At 45.7% G+C, this 26,470-nt stretch overlaps 1 protein-coding gene across 4 annotated transcripts in view; it reads right to left on the reverse strand.

Annotated features, from left to right (window-relative positions):
- Window positions 1–26,470, reverse strand: part of ZNF512B (zinc finger protein 512B) — a 64,545-nt gene that overhangs the window by 18,803 nt on the left and 19,272 nt on the right. For 3 of the 4 annotated variants that reach the window (XM_068262779.1, XM_068262781.1, XM_068262782.1), the window contains 8 exons: window positions 22,742–22,815; window positions 21,881–22,009; window positions 18,882–19,054; window positions 17,392–17,543; window positions 10,414–10,485; window positions 7,474–7,602; window positions 3,594–3,718; window positions 1,073–1,165 (listed from right to left, as the gene is read on the reverse strand). In XM_068262779.1, the coding sequence (XP_068118880.1) occupies window positions 1,073–1,165; window positions 3,594–3,718; window positions 7,474–7,602; window positions 10,414–10,485; window positions 17,392–17,543; window positions 18,882–19,054; window positions 21,881–22,009; window positions 22,742–22,815 (947 nt within the window). The remainder of the gene's footprint in view (window positions 1–1,072; window positions 1,166–3,593; window positions 3,719–7,473; window positions 7,603–10,413; window positions 10,486–17,391; window positions 17,544–18,881; window positions 19,055–21,880; window positions 22,010–22,741; window positions 22,816–26,470) is intronic. The other variant, XM_068262780.1, reaches the window with a different exon arrangement.

Raw genomic sequence — 26,470 nt, forward strand, 5'->3', positions numbered from 1 at the left:
CTCTACTTCCTGCCTCATCCACCTCTCCTCCTGCCCCTCTATACCAATATCTACTGAACTCTGCTGCCCACCTCATCCACCTCTCCTTCCACTCCTCTGATGCTGCCCCTCTCTGCTATTATCTACTGAATTCTGCTGCCTGTCTCTCATCCACCTCTTCTCCCACTTCTCTGATGCCCTCTCTGCCAATCCCTACTGACCTCTGCCACTTGCCTCATCCATCTCTCCTATGACATGGCCACTCTTTTACATTCCCTACTCAACTCTGCTGCCCGTCACATCCACCTCTCCTCCAATGCTGCCCCTCTCTGCCAATCCCTAATGACCTTTGCTGCCCGCCTCATCCACCTCTCCTCCAGCTCATCTGATGCTTCCCCTCTCTGCTTCCTGTCTCATCCACCTCTCGTCCTGCTCCTCTGATTCTGCCCTTCTCTGCCAATATCTACTGAACTCTGCTGCCCACCTCTCCTTCCGCTCCTCTGATGTTGCCCTTCTCTGCTACTCATCTCTCATCTACCTCTCCTCCCACTCCTCTCTGCCAATCCCTACTGACCTCTGCTGCCCGCCTCATCCATCTCTTCTCCCGCTCCTCTGATGCTGCCCCTGTCTGCCAATCCCTTCTGACCTCTGCTGCCTGCCTCATCCACCTCTCTACCCCGATCCACTGATGCTGCCCCTCTCTGCCAATCCCTAGTAAACTCTGATGCCTGTCTCCTCCACCTCTCCTCCCACTCCTCTGATGATGCCCCTCTCTGCCAATCCCTACTAAACTCTGCTGCCCATCTCATCTACCTCTCCTGCAGCTCTTCTGATGCCGCCCCTCTCTGACAATCACAGAGCGGGAGGGGTTAGAGAGGAGAACAATGCCAGCACTCAGCCAAGCCAATCTGTCAGGCTGATCAGCTTTAGACTTGGGTTAGTCAAAATCAGGAAGTGTATTTGAGTTCCGGAATGCCTACTATTTGCATACAAGCCTTTATCAACGACTGCTGCTAATGTATTAAAAACTGCTGAATTAGTGCCTGCCTAGCTCAGCACTCAGAGGGCGACAGCGCACAGATCATGCTGGTACCTTATTGACGTGTTCAGCCATAGTGTGGTAGTTGAGGCCAGCTTTCGATTTGAACTGCTTCCGGCAGTGCTGACATCGCAGTGCTTCTTGAAGCTGATTGGATGAACAGGGAGACATAATCACTGCATTGCCTGGCACACACAAGATATTTCCAGTCTTAAAGTGCCAGTGCCCTTATACTTAAAGAGGAACTGTAGTTAAAAAAAACAACATTTTTTTATTTTTATTTTTTACAATATTCATGTTTGCCCATTGTAAAATCTTTCCTCGTCCTAATTTACCTTCTAAAATGTATCGCAGGTGGTGACATCTTTACTACTGTTCAATGCATCACTGCAGACTGTTTCTGTTTCTGAGAGTTGTAAAGCTAGTACAAAGCATACCTGGTCTCTCAGAATGCTCTGGTAGGAGAATTCTGCACAGCTAAACAGCCTAGGCTAAGCGTCACTGGGAGGGCAGGGCTACAGACAGATATACAGTAATATAAACATATAGGAAGTGTTTCTGATGGTGAAACCAGTGGGTATCCTGAATGATTTACTGCATTCTACTATACGTCGCTACAGGGCCTCTTAAAGGAATAACTGTACGCACATAACTGCATTTATATTTAATCCCTCAGAGAGCATTCACGTTTGTCCTTGCGGTTTATGAATGCTATTTTCCAAATATATGAGTATGTGTTTGCAATATTTTTGCATTTCTTTTAAATAAACTTTTGTGCACATTTTTTGCAATTTTGACATGTGCTTGTTTGCGTAACTTTCCATTGCGATTTTTCCGCCACTGAAGTTCATTTACATGACAATCTATCTGATTATCTTCAAAAACGTATGGGAATCATGCAAAACGCAAATTTTAAAGTTATTTTTCGGAGTCCGCATCGCACACACACATAAAAAAGCAGACCTGCCATCCAAATTTTAAAGTCGAGGCGGAAGTAAAATAAAGGAAGAGGGAAGCATCTGGATCCTGCAGAGGCCTCCCACACCATCCTCAAGACGACCGCCACTGTTCACTGGTAATTGCAATGCTAAACAGCAAATGACAATGGCAGGAGATACTGATAGATATACAGAGAGGTTACGTCCCCCTGTAAGTAGTAATGTGGTGTTCAGTGGTAATTGTAATGCTAAATAGAGAATGATGATGGCAGGAGATATAGATGGATGTACAGAGATGTTACATCCCCCTGTAAGTAGCAATGTGGTGTTCAGTGGTAATTGTAATTCTAAACAGAGAATGATAATGGCAGGAGATACTGATAGATATACAGAGAGGTTACGTCCCCCTGTAAGTAGTAATGTGGTGTTCGGTGGTAATTCATCTTAGATTGTAAGCCTTCGGCAGGGTCCTTCCTTCCCTAGTGTAATCTACAGGATCGTGTGCTCCTTTCCTATGAGATCCTCTACTTGTATTGCTGGGCCTACCTAAACAGCCCATATTGCATGATCATGCATCTTGTACCGTTTGCCTTGTATAACGTTGTTCTATGTTGTATAACCTTGTTATGTCTGTCATCCTTGTATCAGTGTATATATTTATTGTCCAGCGCTGCGTAATATGTTGGCGCTTTATAAATACAATAAATAAAATTAATAATAGTAACGCTAAACAGAGAATGATGATGGCAGGAGATACTGATAGATGTACAGAGATGTTACATCCCCTGTAAGTAGCAATGTGGTTGTGGCGTGGAGCGGTCATTAAAAGGTTAAAACTTACACTTTCTTAAAAAATTCCAATCAAGCAAAACATTGGATTGGATTGGTCAAATTGAATCAAAATAAAAACTGAAATGTGTGTGGCCACCTTAAGGATGTGATACTTTTACTGCATCTTTTGTCCCTACTGAGCAATAAGCCTGACTTCCTGTTGGGATAACAACCTAGTTCTAGCCTATTCGATAGAGGTTGGAAAAGAGGCATCAAAGCAGGATAAAAACAATTAAAATCTGTTTAAAAAGGTAGTGGTGGACTTTCCTTCACAGTAAGTAGACACGAGATCTGTTGATAGTAGGTCAACAATAACATGTATTAGCAACACTCCACAATGCGTTTTGCAGGACCACTCCCGCTTCATCAGGCAATAACGGAGCAATACAAAACTCTGTACATCAATGTCTGGGCCAAGTGCCTCTGTCAGTTCTAGCTCACGCTCATAGTTGTCAAAATTGTAAAAAAAAAAAAAAAAGATGCTACGTGAGAGGTATATGGAGTCTGCCATCCTTATTCTGTAATAAACAATGCCAGTTACCATGACTTCTGTGCTGATGCTCCGCATCTAGTACTATAAGTCACTGGCCCAGAATGAGCAGCACATTAGATGCTGTGACTCTGGTGTGACTCCACTGGCTGCATGCTGTTGGCAGATGTGTGACTCAAACACAACTAAAGCCAAAAGCTCAGCATGACAGCCAGGCAACTGGCATTGTTTATAAGGGAATGAAGATGGCAGCCTCCGTATCTCTCGCACTTGAAGCTGGCAGTGCACTGTAACCCCTAGAGGAGGCGGGTCTTACCTGCTCACAGACATCCATGTGTTTCCGCAGTCCCGCCATGGTTTTGCGAGTCACGGATCCGCAGTTGGGACAGGTCACCTCGCCCCTTCTGTTGCTCTGCCGATGGAACTTGTCATCCACACTGCCTGGTACAGGGGGGAGAGCATGTGAAGGTGGTTGGTAGGTGCACCAAAACTCAACTCTGCATGAGGCTTGGAATTTGCCCATTCAGAATTGACAGGAAGCCGATATGCTTGGGTTAATTCTAAGCTGCATACAATTTGCATTATATTTGCATGCAAGGCATAATGAGTAGCATCTTACTGACCAGTTCAAGTGATGTACCGGGACCACCTGGAACCACTGAAAGATGATCAAAGGTAGCACATCTGAAGTGAGAGGGATGTGGAGGCTGCCATATTTATTTCCTTTTAAACAATGCATATAAGCCTGGCAGTCCTACTGTTCACTTTGGCTACAGTAGTGTCTGAATCACACACCTGAAACAAGCATGCAGCTAATCAGTCAGATACATCTGATCTGCATGCTTGTTCAAGGTCTATGGCTAAAAGTATTAGTGGCAGAGAATCAGTAAGACAGTCGGGCAATTTGCATTGTTAAAGAAATGTCAGCCTCCATATCCATCTCACTTCCATTAAAAGGACTCGGGTAAGATCCTCCCACTCAGGGGTGTGTCCTCTGGACAGCTACAGCAGCCACCAATCATGTCCAGTCTTTACACATTATCAAGCCCTTTAATTAGCCAGTCAGCATCACATGATGTTTAACAATCGTCTCATGACTCGGACCTAGCCAATAAGACATTTTATGCGGTTGTTCAGTCGCTATTCATTAGAGTGGACCTGAACTCTTGCACAGGACAGAAGGAAAACAGACAGAAATGCACCCTGTATGTACATAGAGAGTTTAGCCTGTCTAACTCCCCTCATTTGTGTATAATCGTAAGTTGTAATCTGATCTCTTGTCACAGAACTCTGTGTCACATGACTGCCTATGGCAGATACGCCCATTTGAAAGAGGTTTACAAAATGTCTGCTTCCATCAATCAGGAAGTGGACCAGGAAGCCTCAAAGGGATCCAGAGCCGTCTCTCTCCATAGGTGAGCATCTAACTATTCTTTTTTAGGTCGCTACAGGGTTGCTTTGAAGCAAACCTGAATTGAATATAAACTTAGCAGATAAAGAATTCTATGAGTAGTACAACTAAGAAATACAATATAAGTAGCAAAGAAAAGTCTCATCTTGTTTTCCAGTGCAGGAAGAGTTAAAAAATGTCAGTCTTCAATGCAAAAGAGTTTCTCTGAGCTCTTCCACCCAAATGGGTCAGATACAGCCCTGAAGCACTTCAACAGCCAAGAAACAGCTTGAGATAAGGTTTCACTGCAGGAAAGTTCAAATGGTCATTAGCTCTGCTTTGTTTTATAGCTTAAAATACAGTGTGTGGTTTTAACACTGTGACAGAATAATGCAAGGATATATATATATATATTCCTCCCCTGCCCCTTTCCTTGTTAATTGTTGTGGCCAGGACTTTCATACCTGTATTATTTTGCCATTTCCTTTCCTCAAAGTATCACTTACCACTGGGTAAATTGCTGAAAATGGGAATGTCACTATTAGTACAGACGTTCCTCAGTGTGCTCAGTGTTGCATGTGACTCGTGTATAAGTCGACCTCTAAAAATTTAGGTCTGATTCACTTCATAAAAGTATAGACTTATACCCGAGTATATACAGTATTCAGGCCACCCAGCTGGAAAAAAAAATTCTGGGGAGAACACTGCATTATATCAAAAGATTTTTTTTCACTTCAGGTCTGCTTTAAGACTTATTTTTAATAACCAAAAAAATCCTGGTCTTCAATGTAGTTTCCTATTTGTCTATTTGGGTTGATTGAAATAGTATGCACAAGCAACTCAGCGCTTTTTCCCCTAGAGGCCCAATCACTGCTATTTTCTGTGTTAGTTTATTTTTTCCTTACAAATTCTACCTCACTCAATGATTCCGGATAGCATTTATTCACAGGTGAACATTTTAATTAATGATGCTCCGTGCGCTGCTCCGCAGATGACTCATACATTGATTTAATAGAATACATTATTTATTAGCCGAGATGTTTAGAGACAGTCTTAGAGCTGCAAAAAAAAAAGGTTTCTGATTTTCGTTCCATGCCTCCAGATCAGTAAAAGTGAATCAATAACTCATAATCTGCAAAACGTCTTTAAAGCATCCAGGATTCTGGCTGTAAACAGAAGACATACTGGTATGGAAGGTCTCACACCCAGGAGGCCACGCTAAAAGCATCTATGAGCAATATGGGGCCCATTTATTACAGTGCTACAAATGAGAACGGTCAGTTCCAATTTTTCTAAGAGAAAACACAGAATCCAGGCCCCTCCCCTCAAGCTAGGACATTTAAATATTTAAATATGTAAGAGGGGGGTGCTGGAAGGGGTGTGGCAAACAAAACAGCAAAATAAATTAACCCTCTGCACACTCACTTGCAAATTCACACAATTCACGCTGAAACCAAAGGCTATCCCTACACCATCATGCATGTTACAAGGCCAGAGTTAGGGCACATACTAAAACATAGAACCTGTATGCGGTGTATGTGACTACATATGACTACATAACAGAATTCATTCTTGTAACAAAGACCCCAGCTTTTAACTTAGGGCTAGCGTTTTGTTCCTGCATGAATTCTGTGAAAGAATTTGCAAGTGAGTGTGCGGAGGGTTAATTTACGTTGCTGTTTTGTTTTCCACACTCCCTCCAGCACCTCCTCCCCATTACATATTAAAGAGAACCCGAGGTGGGTTTGAAGAATATTATCTGCATACAGAGGCTGGATCTGCCTATACAGCCCAGCCTCTGTTGCTATCCCAAACCCCCCTAAAATCCCCCTGCACTCTGCAATCCCTCATAAATCACAGCCACGCTGCTGACAAACAGCTTGTCAGAGCTGGCTGTGTTTATCTCTATAGTGTCAGTCTGCTGCTCTCCCCGCCTCCTGCAGAACTCCAGTCCCCGCCTGCATCCCTTCCCTCCCTGCTGATTGGAGGGAAGGGATGGGGGCAGGGACCGGAGCTATGCAGGAGGCGGGGGAGCAGCTGAGACTGACACTACAGATGTAAACAGAGCCTCACAGCATGGCTGTGATTTATGAGGGATTGCAGAGTGCAGGGGGACCTTAGTGGAGTTTGGGATAGCAACAGAGGCTGGGCTGTATAGGCAGATCCAGCCTCACTATGCAGATCACATTCTTTAAACACACCTCGGGTTCTCTTTAAAATAGTCCTAGCTTGAGGGGGGGGCAGCCTGGATTCTGTGTTTTTTACTCTAAACAAACGTGTATAGGGTTAACTGACTTTGCTGTTCACATTTTTTATAGCAAAATGTTATAAATCCTATTTATAAAGGTGTGTTGAGGCAGATCACTACCTCCATAATGCCTGCTCTTGCGGGGATAGTTTTGCCGTCTGTTATGATTGAGAGTACTATTCATGTCTAGGACGCTGTATAAGAGCTGACAATTGTTTGCCACTAAACTTCCTCCCACTCAGGAGCCTTTTATGCAAGCTAGATGGTTCTCCACTGAGGTACAGTGAGGGAAATAAGTGATGACAGTCCCCTGCTGCCAGCTGAGGGATAACGGAGACTTTTCTTTCCAGGGAAGTCTAGAGGCTCCCGTGCACGCAGGTGGGTGTGTCACGTGACCCGAGGTGGGTCAGCTGACACGCCCGCTTTAGTGCACGGTGGAAGCCGCTAGCAGGTTGCTAGGTGATTCAGAAAGGCTGCTAGACATGCATCAGGCGATCCCCGCCAGCGTTGGATACTAGGGACTGTGCTGTAATAACGTTCCAGCCCACAACCTCCTACCTGGAGAGGCGACCATGATGTGCTCTGGTCTTATCGCCGCAGGCTCCGCCCTCTTCTTAGTCTCCCGTATCCTCCCCTGTAAAAACTTGCTGTGTCTTGCGCGAGATTTGTCTTCTGCTTTTCCCAGACCTATGAGTGAAGGGAGTGTGAATAAAATCAAGCAAGGAACAAAGCGGTATATCTATTTCTCCCCTGCTTTTCACAAGTTACATGTTACCGCTTGAAAAAATAACCCAAAAACACGGCCTGATATACCGCTGCTATGCTGACAGCATCCAACTATATCTTTCCTTCAAGCCTACTATGACAGACCCAACTCCAACTATAATCGCTGCTTAGCCGATCTACAGAAACGGATGAGTGACAACTGGCTGAGGCTAAATGCAGATAAAACTGAAGTCCTTCTGATCGGAGGGCAGCGCATAACAACAATACAACTTCACTTGCCGTCTTCAGCACTGGGAATAGGAGGCACAGATTTACACAGCTCTGAGCATGTGTGTAGCCTGGGAGTTCTAATTGATGGGAATTTAAACTTCAGAACTCATATCTCTGCTGTGGTGAGATCATCCTATTTTCACCTGAAGAACATTGCGAAAATCAAGCACCTCATCCCCCTAGATCTGCCAACCTTAATACATGCTTTCATTACATCCCGACTGGACTACTGCAACGCTCTCTACACTGGCCTTCCAAAAAAGGTCTTGTACCGCCTACAGCTGACACAGAATACTGCTGCCAGACTGTTGACCAACCAACCCCGTCACTGCCACATAACACCAGTCCTACACTCCCTTCACTGGCTACCCATAAAATGTAGGGACCTATTCAAGATCGGCCTACTGACATTTAAATTACTACATAATCTGGGCCCTGGATACATGAAAGAAATGGTGCAAATGCAATGCAATCCCAGCAATCTCAGATATACAAGTTCTATTAATCTAGTCATACCCAGAGTCCACCTGGAAACTTTTGGTCCCAGAGCCTTCTGTCTGCTGCTCCTACATTATGGAACTCCTTACCTCAGCAGATCAGGACAGGTCCATCTCTGGACGTATTTAAATCCAGACTGAAAACCCACCTTTTCAGTTTGGCATTTGAACAAACAAACAAACACAGAACATTTATATCGCGCTTTTCTCCTGGCGGACAAAGCGCCAGAGCTGCAGCCACTAGGACGCGCTCTATAGGCAGTAGCAGTGTTAGGGAGACTGGCCCAAGGTCTCCTACTGAATAGGTTTGAAGAAATATAACTTCTGTTGTGCGAATACTTGATCCTAAACTGAAAGAGCCTAAGCGCTTTGAGTCCTTTGGGAGAAAAGCACTATCGAAAGGTTCTGCAGTGTTTCAGGATTCCTTGCTAGATGGATAATTTATCTTCGTGCGAAGTATAATTTTATCTAAGTAAACATCACGGCCTAAGGGTTTGTGCTGCACATTACTCATGCCACAAGAAAAAAGGATTCTGCTGAGGAGAATGAAATTCTCTCTCTCTGCAGCTCCTCCTCAGTTTCCTAAGGCAATCTGTCATAGGGAAAAGACATGGTGTAAGAGAAGTTGGTGGAGAGAGTTTAGTTTTAACTAGATTGTAGTGCAATCCCTAGAGACAGGAGTGTTGCTAGGATCTTGGCACCAGAATGGCTGTGCCTAAAAGTGGGTGTGATCATGAGGGCTCGTGGATGGGGCCAAATGTACAAGAAACTAGAAGCGGTATAATTTACAGACAAAGGACAGATACAAACAGTGTAACTGTAAAAATGTGACCCAATGTTGAATACTTAAAGGGATACTGTAGGGGGGTCGGGGGAAAATGAGCTGAACTTACCCGGGGCTTCTAATAGTCCCCCGCAGACATCCTGTGCCCGCGCAGCCGCTCACCGATGCTCCGGCCCCGCCTCCGGTTCACTTCTGGAATTTCTGACTTTAAAGTCAGAAAACCACTGCACCTGCGTTGCCGTGTCCTCGATCCCGCTGATGTCATCAAGAGCGCACAGCGCAGGCCCAGTATGGTCTGTGTCTGTGCAGTACACTCCTGGTGACATCAGCAGGAGCGAGGACACAGCAACGCAGGCGCAGTGGTTTTCTGACTTTAAAGTCAGAAATTCCAGAAGTGAACCGGAGGCGGGGCCGGAGCATTGGGGAGTGGCTGCGCCAACACAGGATGTCTGCGGGGGACCATTAGAAGTCCCGGGTAAGTTCAGCTCATTTTCCCCCGACCCCCCTACAGTATCCCTTTAAGGTGCCCAATCACCACTCAACTTGGCAGACAATCGACAATCCGATTCAATAATTACGATTGAATCAGCTGAAAATAGCTGCTGCCAAGAGCATGCCCAGTTTCACAGCGAAACTGGTGGCATTTATCGATCAGACATGCTGGAAAACCTTGGTCAGACATGCTTGATCGGGTGCGCGGAGGTAATGACGTGCAATATCAGGACGAGCGGCAGAACCCCTGACGCTGTCCCTCCTGGTGTTGTATGCCCCCCCTTCCCCCGTCCACACTTAGCGATATCCACATTCGGCCTGACGTGACTACTGGCATATAGCACATGGGGAAACCAGCCTCCCCTGTGTTGATGTTATACTCTTGGTCCACACCTCTGCATGCGCACTCCCCTAACGGAAGGGGGCATCCTGGGCATGCGTGGTTACAAATATTTCCATGCTTAGAACACTCCTGGCTGCTGTGCACAGCTGTTCAGGAGCGCAACTGAAGAGGGTGCAGGGAGAGGACATAGAGTGTGCCCCGCCCTGACTAAGCATGGAACGAGGGACATAGCTCCCAACACAGAGTGGAAGCCGGAGATGTTAAGGAGCATGTCGTTTATGAGGCCCCCGGTATCGCCACCTCATCAAATATTTCAGTTACCCTTTAGGATGACATCATTATGGCCTGTAAACACAAAGCGCTACATTTATATTTGCACAGCTCACCTTTCAAGCCAAACGTAGTGGTGATGGATGGCTGCTCTCCTGTGAACTTCTTCGGGGTTTTCTGTTTCCTTCCTGACTCCAACCGGAGAGCAAACAAAACCAATGTATTACAATCATGTCAAGGACAACACAGCACGCTACAACAAAGTAGCAAAACGAGGCAAAACAGGGAAAACCGTAACAGTCAGTGCCGGGACAAGGTCCTCCAGCTGAGGCACCAAAGTGCACCCTTCCATCCTTCCCACCCCAGCCGTCACACACTGATTGCTATTAGACTAGGAGGTGCCTCAGGGCCCCCAACCCCCCTAACACCTTAATCTCTAGTTATCTGGCTTGCAGGCACTGCCATGTATCCCCTTTTCTTATTTCTCTCTGCTTTACACCCAACAGGGGAATGATGAGTTGTGAGTCCCCACCTACACTGCGCCCTGAGGCTGGAGCCTCTCTCACCTCTGCCTCAGCCCTGCCCTGGTAACAGTATAGGATCTGTACAGTAAGCAAACTAACAATTAACCACTTGAGGACCGCCCCCAGCCGATGGGCGGCGGCAAAGTCCGGGCCCAAACGACCGCAATACGCCCATCGGCGGGGGCGGCTGCGTGGGTGGCTATGCGGCGATCGCGTCATTCGTGACGCGATCAGCCGCCGGGGACTGGCTCCGCCCACCGCTCGTAGTAACCCGCCGGCCGTTCGGAAGCGCCGGCGGGTTACTAGCACCCGGATCGCCGCATGGAAATAGTATAATAGGCTTTGTAATGTATACAAAGCCTATTATACTGGCTGCCTCCTGCCCTGGTGGTCCCAGTGTCCGAGGGACCACCAGGGCAGGCTGCAGCCACCCTAGTCTGCACCCAAGCACACTGATTTCCCCCCCCCTGCCCCCTGATCGCCCACAGCACTCCTCAGACCCCCCCCTGCCCACCCCCCAGACCACTGTTTGCACCCAGTCACCCCCCTAATCACCCATCAATCACTCCCTGTCACTATCTGTCAACGCTATTTTTTTTTTATCCCCCCCCCTGCCCACTGCCCCCTCCTGATCACCCCCCCACCCCTCAGATTCTCCCCAGACCCCCCCCCCAGACCCCTACCCCCGTGTACTGTATGCATCTATCCCCCCTGATCACCTGTCAATCACCTGTCAATCACCCGTCAATCACCAGTCAATCACCCCCTGTCTCTGCTACCCATCAATCAACCACTAACCTGCCCCTTGCGGGCAATCTGATCACCCACCCACACCAATACATCGCCCGCAGATCCGACATCAGATCACCTCCCAAATCCATTGTTTACATCTATTCTCTCCTCTAAACACCCACTAATTACCCATCAATCACCTATCAATTACCCCCTATCACCACCTGTCACTGTTACCCATCAGATTAGACCCTAATCTACCCCTTGCGGGCACCCAATCACCCGCCCACACGCTCAGATTGCCCTCAGACCCCCCTTTATCAATTCGCCAGTGCAATATTTACATCTGTTATTCCCTGTAATAACCCACTGATCACCTGTCAATCACCTATCAATCACCCCCTGTCACTGCCACCCATCAATCACCCCCTGTCACTGCCACCCATCAATCAGCTCCTAACCTGCCCCTTGTGGGCAATCTGATCACCCACCCACACCAATAGATCGCCCACAGATCCGACATCAGATCACCTCCCAAGTGCAGTGTTTACATCTCTTCTCTCCTCTAAACACCCACTAATTACCCATCAATCACCCCCTATCACCACCTGTCACGGTTACCCATCAGATTAGACCCTAATCTGCCCCTTGCGGGCACCCAATCACCCGCCCACACCTCAGAACGTCCTCAGACCCCAGCCCTGATCACCTCGCTAGTGCATTGCTTGCATCTATTTCCCCCCTCTAATCACACCTTGAGACACCCATCAATCACCTCCTGTCACCCCCTAGCACACCTACCCATCAGATCAGGCCCTAATTTGCCCCGTGTGGGCTCCTGATCACTCGGCCAAACCCTCAGGTCCCCCTCAGACCCCCTTCCGATCACCTCTCCAGTGCATTGATTGCATCTATTTTCCCCTCTAACCGCCCCCTGAGACACCCATCAATCACCTCCTGTCACCCCCTAGCACTCCTATCCATCAGATCAGGCCCAAAACATCCTGTCATCTAAGAGGCCACCCTGCTTATGACCGGTTCCACAAAATTTGCCCCCTCATAGACCACCTGTCATCAAAATTTGCAGATGCTTATACCCCTGATCAGTCATTTTGAGAAATTTGGTTTCCAGACTACTCACAGTTTTGGGCCCGTAAAATGCCAGGGCAGTATAGGAACCCCACAAGTGACCCCATTTTAGAAAGAAGACACCCCAAGGTATTCTGTTAGGTGTATGATGAGTTCATAGAAGATTTTATTTTTTGTCACAAGTTAGCGGAAATTGATATGTACTGTTTTTTTTTTCACAAAGTGTCATTTTCCGCTAACTTGTGACAAAAAAAAAATCTTCTATGAACTCACCATACTCCTAACAGAATACCTTGGGGTGTCTTCTTTCTAAAATGGGGTCACTTGTGGGGTTCCTATACTGCCCTGGCATTTAAGGGGCCCTAAACCGTGAGCAGTAGTCTAGAATCCAAAGGCCTCAAAATGACCTGTGAATAGGACGTTAGGCCCCTTAGCGCACCTAGGTTGCAAAAAAGTGTCACACATGTGGTATCGCCGTACTCAGAAGAAGTAGTATATTGTGTTTTGGGGTGTATTTTTACACATACCCATGCTGGGTGGGAGAAATCTCTCTGTAAAAGGACAATTGTGTGTAAAAAAAAATCAAACAATTGTCATTTACAGAGATATTTCTCCCACCCAGCATGGGTATGTGTAAAAATACACCCCAAAACACATTATACTACTTCTCCTGAGTACGGCGGTACCACATGTGTGGCACTTTTTTGCACCCTAAGTGCGCTAAGAGGCCCAAAGTCCAATGAGTACCTTTAGGATTTCACAGGTCATTTTGCGACATTTGGTTTCAAGACTACTCCTCACGGTTTAGGGCCCCTAAAATGCCAGGGCAGTATAGGAACCCCACAAATGACCCCATTTTAGAAAGAAGACACCCCAAGGTATTCCGTTAGGAGTATGGTGAGTTCATAGAAGATTTTATTTTTTGTCATAAGTTAGCGGAAAATGACACTTTGTGAAAAAAAACAATTAAAATCAATTTCCGCTAACTTGTGACAAAAAAAAAAAAATCTTCTATGAACTCACCATCCTCCTAACGGAATACCTTGGGGTGTCTTCTTTCTAAAATGGGGTAATTTGTGGGGTTCCTATACTGTCCTGGAATTTTAGGGGCCCTAAACCGCGAGGAGTAGTCTTGAAACGAAATTTCTCAAAATGACCTGTGAAATCCTAAAGGTACTCATTGAACTTTGGGCCCCTTAGCGCAGTTAGGGTGCAAAAAAGTGCCACACATGTGGTATCGCCGTACTCAGGAGAAGTAGTATAATGTGTTTTGGGGTGTATTTTTCCACATACCCATGCTGAGTGGCAGAAATATCTCTATAAATAGACAATTGTGTGTAAAAAAAATAAAACAATTGTCATTTATAGAGATATTTCTCCCACCCAGCATGGGTATGTGTAAAAATACACCCCAAAACACATTATACTACTTCTCCTGAGTACGGCAATACCACATGTGTGGCACTTTTTTGCAGCCTAACTGCGCTAAGGGGCCAAAAGTCCAATGAGCATCTTTAGGCTTTACAGGGGTGCTTACAATTAGGCACCCCCCAAAATGCCAGGACAGTGAACACACCCCACAAATGACCCCATTTTGGAAAGTAGACACTTCAAGGTATTCAGAGAGGAGCATAGTGAGTCCGTGGAAGATTTCATTTTTTTTTGTTGCAAGTTAGAAGAAATGGAAACTTTTTTTTTTTCTTTTTTTTGTCAGAAAGTGTCATTTTCCGCTAACTTGTGACAAAAAATAAAATCTTCTATGAACTCACCATGCCTCTCACTGAATACTTTGGGATGTCTTCTTTCCAAAATGGGGTCATTTGGGGGGTATTTGTACTATCCTGGAATTTTAGCCCCTCATGAAACCTGACAGGTGCGCAGAAAAGTCAGAGATGCTTGAAAATGGGAAAATTCACTTTTGGCACCATAGTTTGTAAACGCTACAACTTTTACCCAAACCAATAAATATACACTGAATGGTTTTTTTTTTATCAAAAACATGTTTGTCCACATTTTTCGCGCTGCATGTATACAGAAATTTTACTTTATTTGAAAAATGTCAGCACAGAAAGTTAAAAAATCATTTTTTTGCCAAAATTCATGTCTTTTTTGATGAATATAATAAAAAGTAAAACTCGCAGGAGCAATCAAATAGCATCAAAAGAAAGCTGTATTAGTGACAAGAAAAGGAGGTAAAATTCATTTAGGTGGTAGGTTGTATGACCGAGCATTAAACCGTGAAAGCTGCAGTGGTCTGAATGGAGAAAAAGGCTCTGGTCCTTAAGGGGCGAAAAGACTGTGGTCCTGAAGTGGTTAAAGGACAACCGAGGTGACAGGTCACATAATGAGATAGACATGTGTATGTACAGTGCCCAGCATACAAATAACTATGCTGTGTTCCTTTTCTACTTTTTCTGCCTGAAAGAGTTCAATATTCAGCTATGTCATGGTGACCACTAATGATCCAATCTTTTTTGTCAAATCTTACCACATTTATGCAGTGGAAGGGTAAACTGAGCGAATATACTATGAACAGATACTATAGGTAGTCCTTCATATTACATACAAATGGTAAGATTGGACAAAAAAAGATTGGATCATTAGTGGATACCTGAAGTGACAGTTTCTCTCCAGTCGGGACCTAGTTGGACTATAAAGTAAAGGTACCCATACACTATGACAATTTCCGATATTGGGACAAGCGTTAAGCGCAAAGTAACGCCTGGCTGTTGTTCCCCCAAATGTAAATGTGCTCCCAGTGCAATAAAATCACTTTACCTGTCTGCTGTCGCCACTAGTGTCCAGCCCTCCATCTTCTGCACTGGCGCGCCATGTGGCTGCCACATTTTGCACATGGGAGTGTGTGATGTCACACACGTGCCACACACAGATAGTCACATGGGGCTTCAATGCAGAAGCAAAGCTGGATACCAGCGGCGGCAGTGGACATAATGCGGCGGGGGGGGGGTTGACATTTACATTTGTGGGGACAGCAACGGAGTAGGCGAGGCAGCGCCACAAGGCCAATTCTTTAAAGATTTCATGCTGAAACCGATTAGGAATGGGCCTGCAGTGTATGGGCAGCCAACAGTCTGATCAGATTCCATTAGAGAGAAATATGACTCTTGGTCGATCTGTCCACACATCACTAGATGTTTGAGATCTATTAGAAGAAAAAAGTTGATTACTGAAGTCTCTTTTTTTTACCTTATTTTCTTATAAAGTCCTCTTCAGCATTAAATTCCAAGCTGATTTGCCGCATCCCCGCAGCAGAACGAGTGATTTATGGCCCAGAAATAGCCATGCAAATTTCCAGGGCTTGCAGATTTTGCTGCCCGGAGGAGGCAGAGCTGTGCGCAGTAGCTCTGCCTCCTCTCCAGTCAATCTCCGCCTCTCCCCGCCCCTCTCAGTCTACTTTCACTGAGAGGGGCGGGGAGAGGCGGAGATTAACTGGATAAGAGGCAGAGCTACTGCACACAGCTCTGCCTCCTCTGGGCAGCAAAATCTGCGATCTGCGACCTGCAAAGTCGTGGAACTTTGCAGGGCTATTTCTGGACCATAATAACTAGTTCTGCCAAAAATAAGGTAAAAAAAAGAGACTTCAGTGTCTCTTTAAGGGCAACTGTATAGCACAGAAGGTACAAGAAAATGATATTAAACAGTATAGTATAGCACAGGGCAAAATAAAGCAGAACATTATAGCATAGTAGAGTGTAGTATTGTACAGTAGAGTATAATAGTATAAGGTAAACTAGAACAGAGTAGTATTACACCAGACAGAACAATAGTATAATACAGATTAGTGCAGATCTATTGGCAAGCATAGGTGCCCACTAACGATACAATCTTGACCATACAATCTTTCCAAATCTATGTAGTAGAAGTATACTTTAGGTAGTCGATCATATTACATAGAAGTGGTAAGATTGTATCATTAGTCATTAACGGTACAATATTTTCCTCAGACACAATAATTTGATCACAACTGAATTTTACCGAAAACTACACAGAATGAAACTATTTTGTGGTCGATCGGAATACAGAATTTTGTCAATCGGAAATGTTGGATTTTACAATCGTCTCTGAAGACAGAAAGTGTCATAATTTTCCCATTTAAGGGAGCATAATTACCTTCCGATTACTTACGATCCTGCAAATCTGATCGAATTATCGCATCTGAGGAGAATATTGTAACATTAAAGCGGACCTGAACTCAGAACTTCCTCTCTGCTGTAAAAGATTAGTAACAGCATAATAACCTTTGAAGAAAAACTATTCTTTGTTACAGCTGATACAAATCCTGTAATAAATCTGCAGTGTGTCTACTTCCTGCTTTCATGGAAGCAGCCATATTGTTAACATCCTGTGTTTACAAATTAGCTGCTCTGCCAAGGCAGCCAGCTGACTCAGCTGAGAGATCAAATTACATTTTTGATTGGGCACAGATGAGGGGGAATTCAACAGGCTAAACTCTCTAAAACATACAGGGTGGATTTCTCCGTTTTTCTTATGTCCTGTGCAAGAGTTCAGGTCCACTTTAATGGGCACCTTTAGGAAGTTCACAAACAATGAAGTAGATTTATAATGGGTGGTGCAAGCAAAACTGGAGCGATTGTATAAAACATCCAATCAGCGGACGATTCCTCCTGATATGTCGCTCTAGGCAGCCGCTCCATGTCTCTCCAGTTTTCCTCTCACGTGTCTTGGCTACAGCTCAGCTGCTGCCTCTTTAAGCCCCGCCCGCCTTACTATGCCTCATGCGCTCCGGGTCCTCGTCAGACAGACAGGCGTCCCCCTGCTTGTCGATGTCCTTGGCATATGACATCTCTCCGTTCTCCTTCGGGGGAGGCGCTGACGTCCGGTGAGACGGCCTGTGTGTCTGGCCTCCTCGTTTCACAGCACTGTAAGCAGCAGAAAGATCGGTATAAGAAGACAAACTCCTGACAGGATAGTAAAGTTATCCGTTTGTAACATTTGGAAATGGGACCTTCTAAAAATGGGGGATCCTTTTGTAACTGGGCAACCTATGGAGGAGTTTTTGTTTTGTAGGGAAGACAATCCGGTAACCCCTTAAAGAGACTCTGAAGTCTAATTTTTTACCTGCTTTTTTCATATAATCCTGTTCTACAGAAATGCCCCACTAGATTTGCCGCATCCCCGCGGCAGATGAATGATTTATTGCCTTCTAACAGTCCTGCAAACATCCCGGGCTTCGCAGGGCTTTTCTTCCTGGAGGAGGCAGAGCTTTGAGCTGTAGCCCTGCCTCCTCCGCAGTCAATCCCTGCTGATCGCCGCCACTCCCCGCCCCTCACAGTCTTCTTTCACTGAGAGTGGTGGGGAGGAGGCGGAGATTGATTGCGGAGAGGCAGAGCTACAGCTCAAAGCTTTGCCCCTCCAGGGCAGCACAATCTGCGACCAGCAAAGTCATAGAACTTTGCTGATCTATTCCATGGCTACAAATCATTCATCTGCAGCGGGAATGCAGCGAATCTAGTGGGGCAATCATGCTGAACAGGATTATAAGGAAAAAGCAGTTAAATGAGACTTCAGAGTCTCTTTAGATCGAATCGAATGAAAGTTAAAAATATTTTTTTTTCAATCAAGAAATTTGAACGATTATCCAGTTTTTTCGAGAAAAATCAGATCGGACATGCTGGAAAAATCTTTATATTCGATCTAAGGGAATAATCAAACTAAATTATCTAATCGAAAAAAAATGAAAAATTGTACCATGTATGGCCACCTTAAAGGACAACTATCAAAAAAACGGTCATTCTGTAAACCCCACATACCTACAGAGCTATTAGCCAGCAACACTAGATGGCTATGAGCCTCCCTTAACAAGTGGGAGGCACATATGCAAACTGTAATACCCTCAAATTAAAGATGACAGTATGCAGCTAAAGCACATCGTGTTCATTTCATTTCAAATCCATTCTGGTTGTGTATAGAGCCAAAAATGTTAGAATTGTGTCGATGTCCTAATATTTATGGACTTGCCTGTACTGTATGTGGCATTTAGAATTTTAGTTAACTTTAGTAGCATCCTTCATACACGCTCTAAACCGTGTTTATTCGGGAACGAACGACATTGGCCAAGGATCGGCCAAGAACCAAAAAAAAAAAAAAAAAAAAAAAAAGGGGTCCAAATGATAGTAAAAGACAGCAGCAACAGCAGCATTACAAGCAATAAACAGACAACAGCGGCGATTATGAAGAACATTGCTTGGTTAGAATACCCATTGCACCTCTCTTTCGCCCTGCTAGGGACGGCTGGTGATCGCGGCCTGCTCTCCCGCCTCTCCTCCTCCTGTGGGTGGTTCCAGTTCAGATGTTTCTGCAGCTGAGGCTTGGAGGCGAACACGGCTTCGCAGTGAGGACAGGAGAGCACCATGGAGGATGATAGCGCAGCCTGGAGACAGAAAGACAGCGTGTGAGGAATCGGCAGCACCACAAGAGGAGAAAAGCAACATGGCTGCCTCACACTGCTGGCTGTTATACTTCACTGCCTGAGCAACTCGTGCACTTCTCCTGTCACTGTAAACAGAATCTGAAGTGAGAAGAATATGGAGGCTACCATATTTATTTCCTTTTAAGCAATACCAGTTGCCTGGCAACCCTGCTGATCTATTTGGATGCTGTAATGTCTGAATTACAGCTGAAGCAAGCATGCAGCTAATCTTGTCATATCTGACAATAATGTCAGAAACACCTGATCTGCTGCATGCTTGTTCAGGATCTATGGCTAAAAGTATTAGAGGCAGAGAATCACCACAGGGTCCTTGGGGCTATCGTATCTTATCTCCGCATCCACCTCGCCTCCTTCTGCAACAAGCTTTTTCCTCTATCACCTCCTCAATAAAGTGGTGGGATGTGGTCCAGCACCAGCCAGCGAACTGCGACACCCTGTGGCCACGATCAAAATAATGTCTGGCCACTGGGGTGTTGCAGGCCTTCAGCCCAGGCTTGTAACCACAAATGTAACCCAGTGGAATCTAGCAATATTGATATGTGATCAGGTTCAATGGGTAGACTTTAAATATAGTGCCCTGTGTACTTTTTCCTTTGTAGGAAGTAGGGACTTTACAAAAAATTGGACTTCAAGGGGATGAACTGTTGGTGTGGGATATGATGTCATTAGTCAGCTGATCAAGGAAGAGGCTGTCCTTTTAGGGGGATACACCTTATTCATCTATTAAAGCACTGTGTTTCTGGGTGAGCTTGTACACCTGGTGAAGGGGATTACCCCAAAACATGTTGTGTATTTGCTAGAGATTTGATAAGCGCAAGTTACTAAGCCTGTTGTGTGCCTCCTTATCTATATTGTGCTGCTGGAGCTGGAGTGGTGAACCACTGGAGGATTGCGCCCCGGCAACTCAGGATAGACCACACCTGAGTAAGTTACCCTTGGTCACGTCCTTTTGTGCTCATTTATGTAGTCAGTGTTTGCCCACTGTAAAATCTTTCTTCTCCTTGATTTACATCCTAAAATGTATCACATGGTGACATATTTAGTCCTGTCCAGTGCATCACTGAGCAATGGTTGTTTCTGAGAATTCTGCATCACTGGAGGGAGGGGCAATATAGATATAGGAAGGGCTTCTGATGCTTAACCAAGAAAATTACCATAAAAGTGGTACAGGTAGTCCCCGGTTAACGAACGAGATAGGGACTGTATGTTCATTCTTAACCTGAATCTGTTCTTAAAGAGAAACTCCGACCAAGAATTTAACTTTATCCCAATCAGTAGCTGATACCCCTTTTACATGAGAAATCTATTCCTTTTCACAAACAGACCATCAGGGGGCGCTGTATGACTGATATTGTGGTGAAACCCCTCCCACAAAAAACTCTGAGGACCGTGGTACTCCTGGCAGTTTCCTGTCTGTGAACCTTGTTGCATTGTGGGAAATAGCTGTTTCCAACTACCAAAAAAGCATGCAGCAGCTACATCACATGCCAACAGTAATGTAGTGGCTCTTCTCTGTGTGCGTCCCCCCCCCCCCCCCGTTACCGGCGACAGGCCAGCTCTTCCTGGTTAATGATGCACCGTGTCATCACGGCCGCTTTGCGTCATCACGGCAGCCAGTGTGACAGGTCCGCACATGCTGTCACGCCGGCCGCCATGATGACGCGAAGTGGCCGGCGTGATGATGCGTGCGTTGGGTGTTGCCGGTAACGGGGGGGGGCAGTAGACCGCACACGGAGAGGAGCCAGGAGGACGCCGGGGGACTTCACCGCCTATGGTGGGCTGGAGAAGGCCCAAGGTAAGTGAAACTTTTTATTTTTAGTAGAGCTCAGAGTCCCTTTAAGATAGGGGCATCATTTAAATGGTGTAATAACCGGGACAAATGGGCAAATAAAATACATGGGTTTTAATTATGGTAGCATATATATTATTTTAAAGCTATACTGGCCGAAAACTGAGAAATGATGAATTTTTTTAAATTTTTTTCTTAATATTCCCATTAAAAAGCATTTAGAAAAAAATAAGTCTTAGCAAAATGTACCACCCAAAGAAAGCCTAATTGGTGGTGAAAAAAAAAAGTTATAGATCAATTCATTGTGAGAAGTAGTGATAAAGTTATTGGCGAATGAATGGGAGGTGAAAATTGCATTGCATTAGGTGAAAAACGACTTAAGGCTGAACTGGTTAAACCTGAGATCAGTAGTAAAAAAAAAAAGATTTTATTCTCACCTGGGGCTTCCCCCAGTCCCATGAGCACCGCTGCGTCCCTTGCCATCCTCCCTGGTGCCTCCATTCGGCCATAATCAGCCCCAGTAATCTGGGTCAGTTGCACCAGTCAGGGTCTTCTGCACATGCACGGCTATAAGCACATGCGCAGTGGAGCTCGACTGACGCAACCAGGGCTGATTGCGGCCAAACGGGTATAAAAAGTAAAGTATACTGATCTCAGGTACACTTTAAGGACCCTTTACACTTGGCTTGCAAGTGTGCATTGAGTTACGGTTTCACTGCAGGGTAACGCAGCGACAATGCAAGCCACACACACAACGTGATGGAAGTGCCCGACCTGCTGCAAAGTCAACAGCGCTTTACCGTTGGACTTTCACGGCGACAGAGCTGTGGTAGAAGTAATGCAAGTCAATAGGTGACGAAGAGATTATAAATATGTTGGCGGCACTTATGTATGGGACAACGAAAATATGATGGGAGAAACCCAGGGATCTCAGTGATGTACTTCCTTTCCCATCCCCCCGCTGGATTAGGCCGTACCCCCTGGCATCTCTGGTAGTGCTGCTTCAGCCCGTAGACGCTGGGGAACTCCAACCAGCAGCCAGAACTGGGGCATCTCACACGGGGCTGCGTCTTAAACATCTCCTTCCACTCGCTGATCAGAGAGGCCTGCGGAACAGAACACAGAGGATAAGCATGGAGCGCATGGGTCAAATATCGGCTGAAAGACTCACAAATGTAAGAACATCAGTGTGCTATTCTACAAATGCGGAAAAACGTATGGAACCGGCGGTGCCGCATGTGAGCGGGAGGAGGGCAATAGGAGGGCATTAGCAGGGCGGCTGGATGAGCGGTAACCCCATCCATTTTGTCTACTAATTGAAGCCAGCTATTTGCAATCACTACTCCCACCGGATGAACAGAGCGACGTAGGACGGCAAGGAATGGATCGTTGGACTAAGGGAGAAGGCCTGGTTCAGGTAGTATTTTTTACATTTTCCTTTCACCTTGGGTTCTCTTTAAGTTCGCTAATCCCTAATATACTGGAACACAATTCATTGATAATGCAGCCACATGCCCAGACTGGTCAATTATAGATCCACATGATCACACTGTTCTTAGTCCAAATACTGCCATCTAGTGGAAGGCATTGTGAGTTCTGCCAAAAGGCAGGCCCTGTATCTGCTTCATGCTGGGAATGGGGCAGGGATTTCAAGCAGCTATCTACTGTTAATTTCACTTCTGATCTCTGAAGGAGGCTGGCGAGATCTGATTCATAAGAAACCACACACTGCTCTCCAGATTCTTAGAGCCTGTTATACGTCGCTGCTTCTGGTCATGTGACCAAACGAAGATGGACACAACATATACCACAGAGATGGCCTAGTGCCCGGTGCCTACCGGTATCCTCTGAATCTCCCGTCCTCCGGGCCTGGCATCCTTCCTCTGCACTGCCCTCTTGCTGTAGTAACCTCCTGCAAATACACAAAGCAGAAGAAAATAACCAGAACGGCATTTATGACAACAGGGTACACGACAACAGAAGTGGTGCATTGCATTCAGCTCCAATTTAAAGCAGGAGTGGCAGCCATACTATCCCAGGGGAAAAACAAATATAAGTAAATACCTGTTCTACTTACATAACATATGTATTGTACAGTCCACTTTTTTATTCCAGTGAATTTTACATAGTAAATAAAGAAAAAACGGTTCCAGGCATTTTCCATCTTTACTGCCTCTGACTGAAACCAATCCAGATGTCGTTTCCTCCTTTATTTTTTTTTCTCCTAGAAGCTGCCCTGTCATATCTAGCTTGCTCTATGCTGAGCACAGCATAGACTGTCTTTCAGCAGCTTCTCCCTTCCAAGCCTACTATCACACTGAACTGCTCTCAGCCAACCAGTGAGGAGCAGGAATGAGGTAGGGGATATAACAAGCTTCCTTCTGTTGGCAATGTTCCAAAGAGAACCAGGATGACTGAGATAAGATTTATTACAGCAGAAACACCAATGATTATATTGAGATGCTTGCAATGCAGGGTCAGGTTGCAGACTGCATAATAAACACAGAGCAGTGGGTATCAATGGAATTTGATTTTATGTCTGACAATCCCGCTTTAAGGTGAAACTGTGCAGTGTCTGCATTCCTTTGTTCCCCCCCTCCAGTGTTCCACAGAGTCCCTTGCGCCATCTCCACTCTCCCATCAAGAGCGCAGTAGGTGACAGTTGTAAGTATGCGCACACAGCATTGTGTGAGGCAGGTCATCTCGCAGCCTGATCCGCAACTCACCTAACTTGGGCGCCATCATAGACCTTAATGTTAATTACGGCTAATTACGGCTATAGTAATGCAGGAGTATTTCTCCCAAATCACTGTATTTATGAGTGTCGCCAATAGCCTGACCCTAAATGACGTGTGCCCCCCCCCCCCTCCCGAATTGCTATGACTCGGAGGGGGAATAGTATTTAACTTAGCCCTGAGTTCCAGCAGGAGCAGGGAGAGCTGTCTTTCGTCTCACCCTGTGCCCAGCTGTCGGCTGAACAATACATACGTGCACTGCGTCCCCGCTGTGCATATTTACAGCTACTGATTAGATAGCTGTAGATAGAACTAAGGATAATCGCAAATATTACTTCAGGTTGCTTACATGGCTTTTGTGTACCTAAATGCACAGCCGCCCATTAGTGTTCCAAACAAAGACTGTGATTGGCTGCAGAGGCTAACAATTACTGCAGATGTGGAAAATAAAGCTGTGAATTTACTAAGGCAAGAAAAGGCTGAAGATCTCGCCAGGACTGTAGATGCTTGAAAGGTTAGGTTTTATTGAGAAGGGCATTTGGATCAGTCTTGATCAGGGTTTAGAACAGGAGTCTCATACCTATAATGTTAACAATGAGTAAGAAGACACTTTGCTGGAATTTTTAAAGCGAACCTGAACTCAGAACTTCCTCTCTGCTCTAAAAGATAAGCAACAGCATAATAACCTTTACAGAAAAACATTTTATTTGTTACAGTTGATACAAATCCTGCAATAAATCTGCAGCGTGTCTACTGCCTGCTTTCATGGAAGCAGGCTTAGGGTTAACATCATGTGTTTACAAATTAGCTGCTCTGCCATGGCAGAGGAGATTCCTGAGCTGGCACAGCTGAGAGATCATATTACACTTGTGATCAGTCACAGATGAGGGGGAATTAGGAATTAGGAAAAAAAACAGGCTAAACTCTCGAAATACATACAGGGTGCACAAAGACTCTGTTAGTTAGATGGCCACAGTATAAAGACCCATTGCTCTCTTTAGCTTGTTAACTCATTCATTAACAGTGTCAATGTAGCTTTGCCACACTATCACACTATGCCGGTGTAATGTCTGATTGTGCTGCCCGAAAGCTTCCTTCCACACCGAGTATCGCGCATGCTCAGTGTGAAGTTAATGATGCTGCTGGTGGTAAAATACTAAATATCTCCGCTCCCACACCTCTCACACTCCCCAAATTTTCAGGGTAGGGAGGGGACCCCCCGAACAACCTCTATGCCAAATTGCAGCCCCCGAGACCCACTGGTTCAGGAGATAGATTACAGAAACCTATCTCGGGAACCAGCGGGTCTCGGGGGCTGCAATTTGGCATAGAGGTCGTTCTGGGGGTTCCCTCCCTACCCTGAAAATTTGGGGAGTGTGAGAGGTGTGGGAGCGGAGATATTTAGTATTTTACCACCAGCAGCATCATTCAATAGGAAATGTGGCCGCACAGTCTTCTACTGCGCATGTGGGGCAGCGCAAATCCACAGGCAGCGTAATCAGACACAACAACGGCAGCAGGGTAACTGGGCCCTTTAGAGTGGACCGGAACTCTTGCACAGGACAGAAGGAAAACAGAGAAATGCACCCTGTATGTATTTAGAGAGTTTAGCCTGTCTAATGCCCCCCTCAACTGTGACTAAGCACAAGTGTAATTTGATCTCTCAGCTGTGTCAGCTCAGGAATCTCGGCAGCCTCGGCAGAGCAGCTAATTTGTAAAAACACAGGATGTTAACCCATTCCTTGCTTTCATGAAAGCAGGAAGTAGACACACTGCAGATTTATTGCAGGAGTTCTGTAAGCTATAAAATAGAAATGTTTTTCTTTCAAGGCAGACCTGCTGATCCTCTGCCTCTAATACTTGAAGCCATGGACACAGAACCAGCATGCAGCACATCAGATGTCTATGACAAATCCGACATGATTAGCTGCATGCTTGTATCTGGGATGCGATTTATACACTACTCATACATGGAAGATCAGCAGGTCTGCCTGGCAACTGGTGGCGTTCTATTAAGATCGCCAGGGCAGCTGCATGAGGGTTTTTTTTAAATAAAAAAAAAAATATTTCATGCAGCCAACTGAAAGTTGGCTGCATGAAAGCCCACTAGATGGCGCTCCGGAGGCGTTCTTCTGATCGCCTCCGGCGCCCGGAATAAACAAGGAAGGCCGCAATGAGCGGCCTTCCTTGTTTTGCTTAGATCGTCGCCATAGCGACGAGCGGAGTGACGTCATGGACGTCAGCCGACGTCCTGACGTCTGCCGCCTCCGATCCAGCCCTTAGCGCTGGCCGGAACTATTTGTTCCGGCTGCGCAGGGCTCAGGCGGCTGGGGGGACCCTCTTTCGCCGCTGCTCGCGGCGGATCGCCGCAGAGCGGCGGCGATCGGGCAGCACACGCGGCTGGCAAAGTGCCGGCTGCGTGTGCTGCTCTTTATTTCATGTAAATCGGCCCAGCAGGGCCTGAGCGGCACCCTCTGGCGGTAATGGACGAGCTGAGCTCGTCCATACCGCTAAGGTGGTTAAAGAGCACCCGAAGCGAAAATAAATGAAATAAACGATTGTATCTATCTTCCTTCTCCTAAAAATGACTTTTTAAGATATTCCATAGTTTTAGTTTATGCTTAAATCTACTTTTTAAGTTTTAACTGTTTTATTGTTTTTGCTCAATGACACATTCATTGAAGTATGCCAGAGCTATAATCTATGAACTATTGTCCTTTTTATCTCTTTCCTGCTCTCAGAAGCCATTTTCTGCTATGAAAGTGTTACAGTTGGAATTTCTTATCAGTGAGAGTCAGCACTGTAGTCACTTCCTGTCTGAGTCAGCCACTT

This window comes from Hyperolius riggenbachi, chromosome 12 (genome assembly GCF_040937935.1).
Source record: "Hyperolius riggenbachi isolate aHypRig1 chromosome 12, aHypRig1.pri, whole genome shotgun sequence".
Taxonomy (NCBI): Eukaryota; Metazoa; Chordata; class Amphibia; order Anura; family Hyperoliidae; genus Hyperolius; species Hyperolius riggenbachi.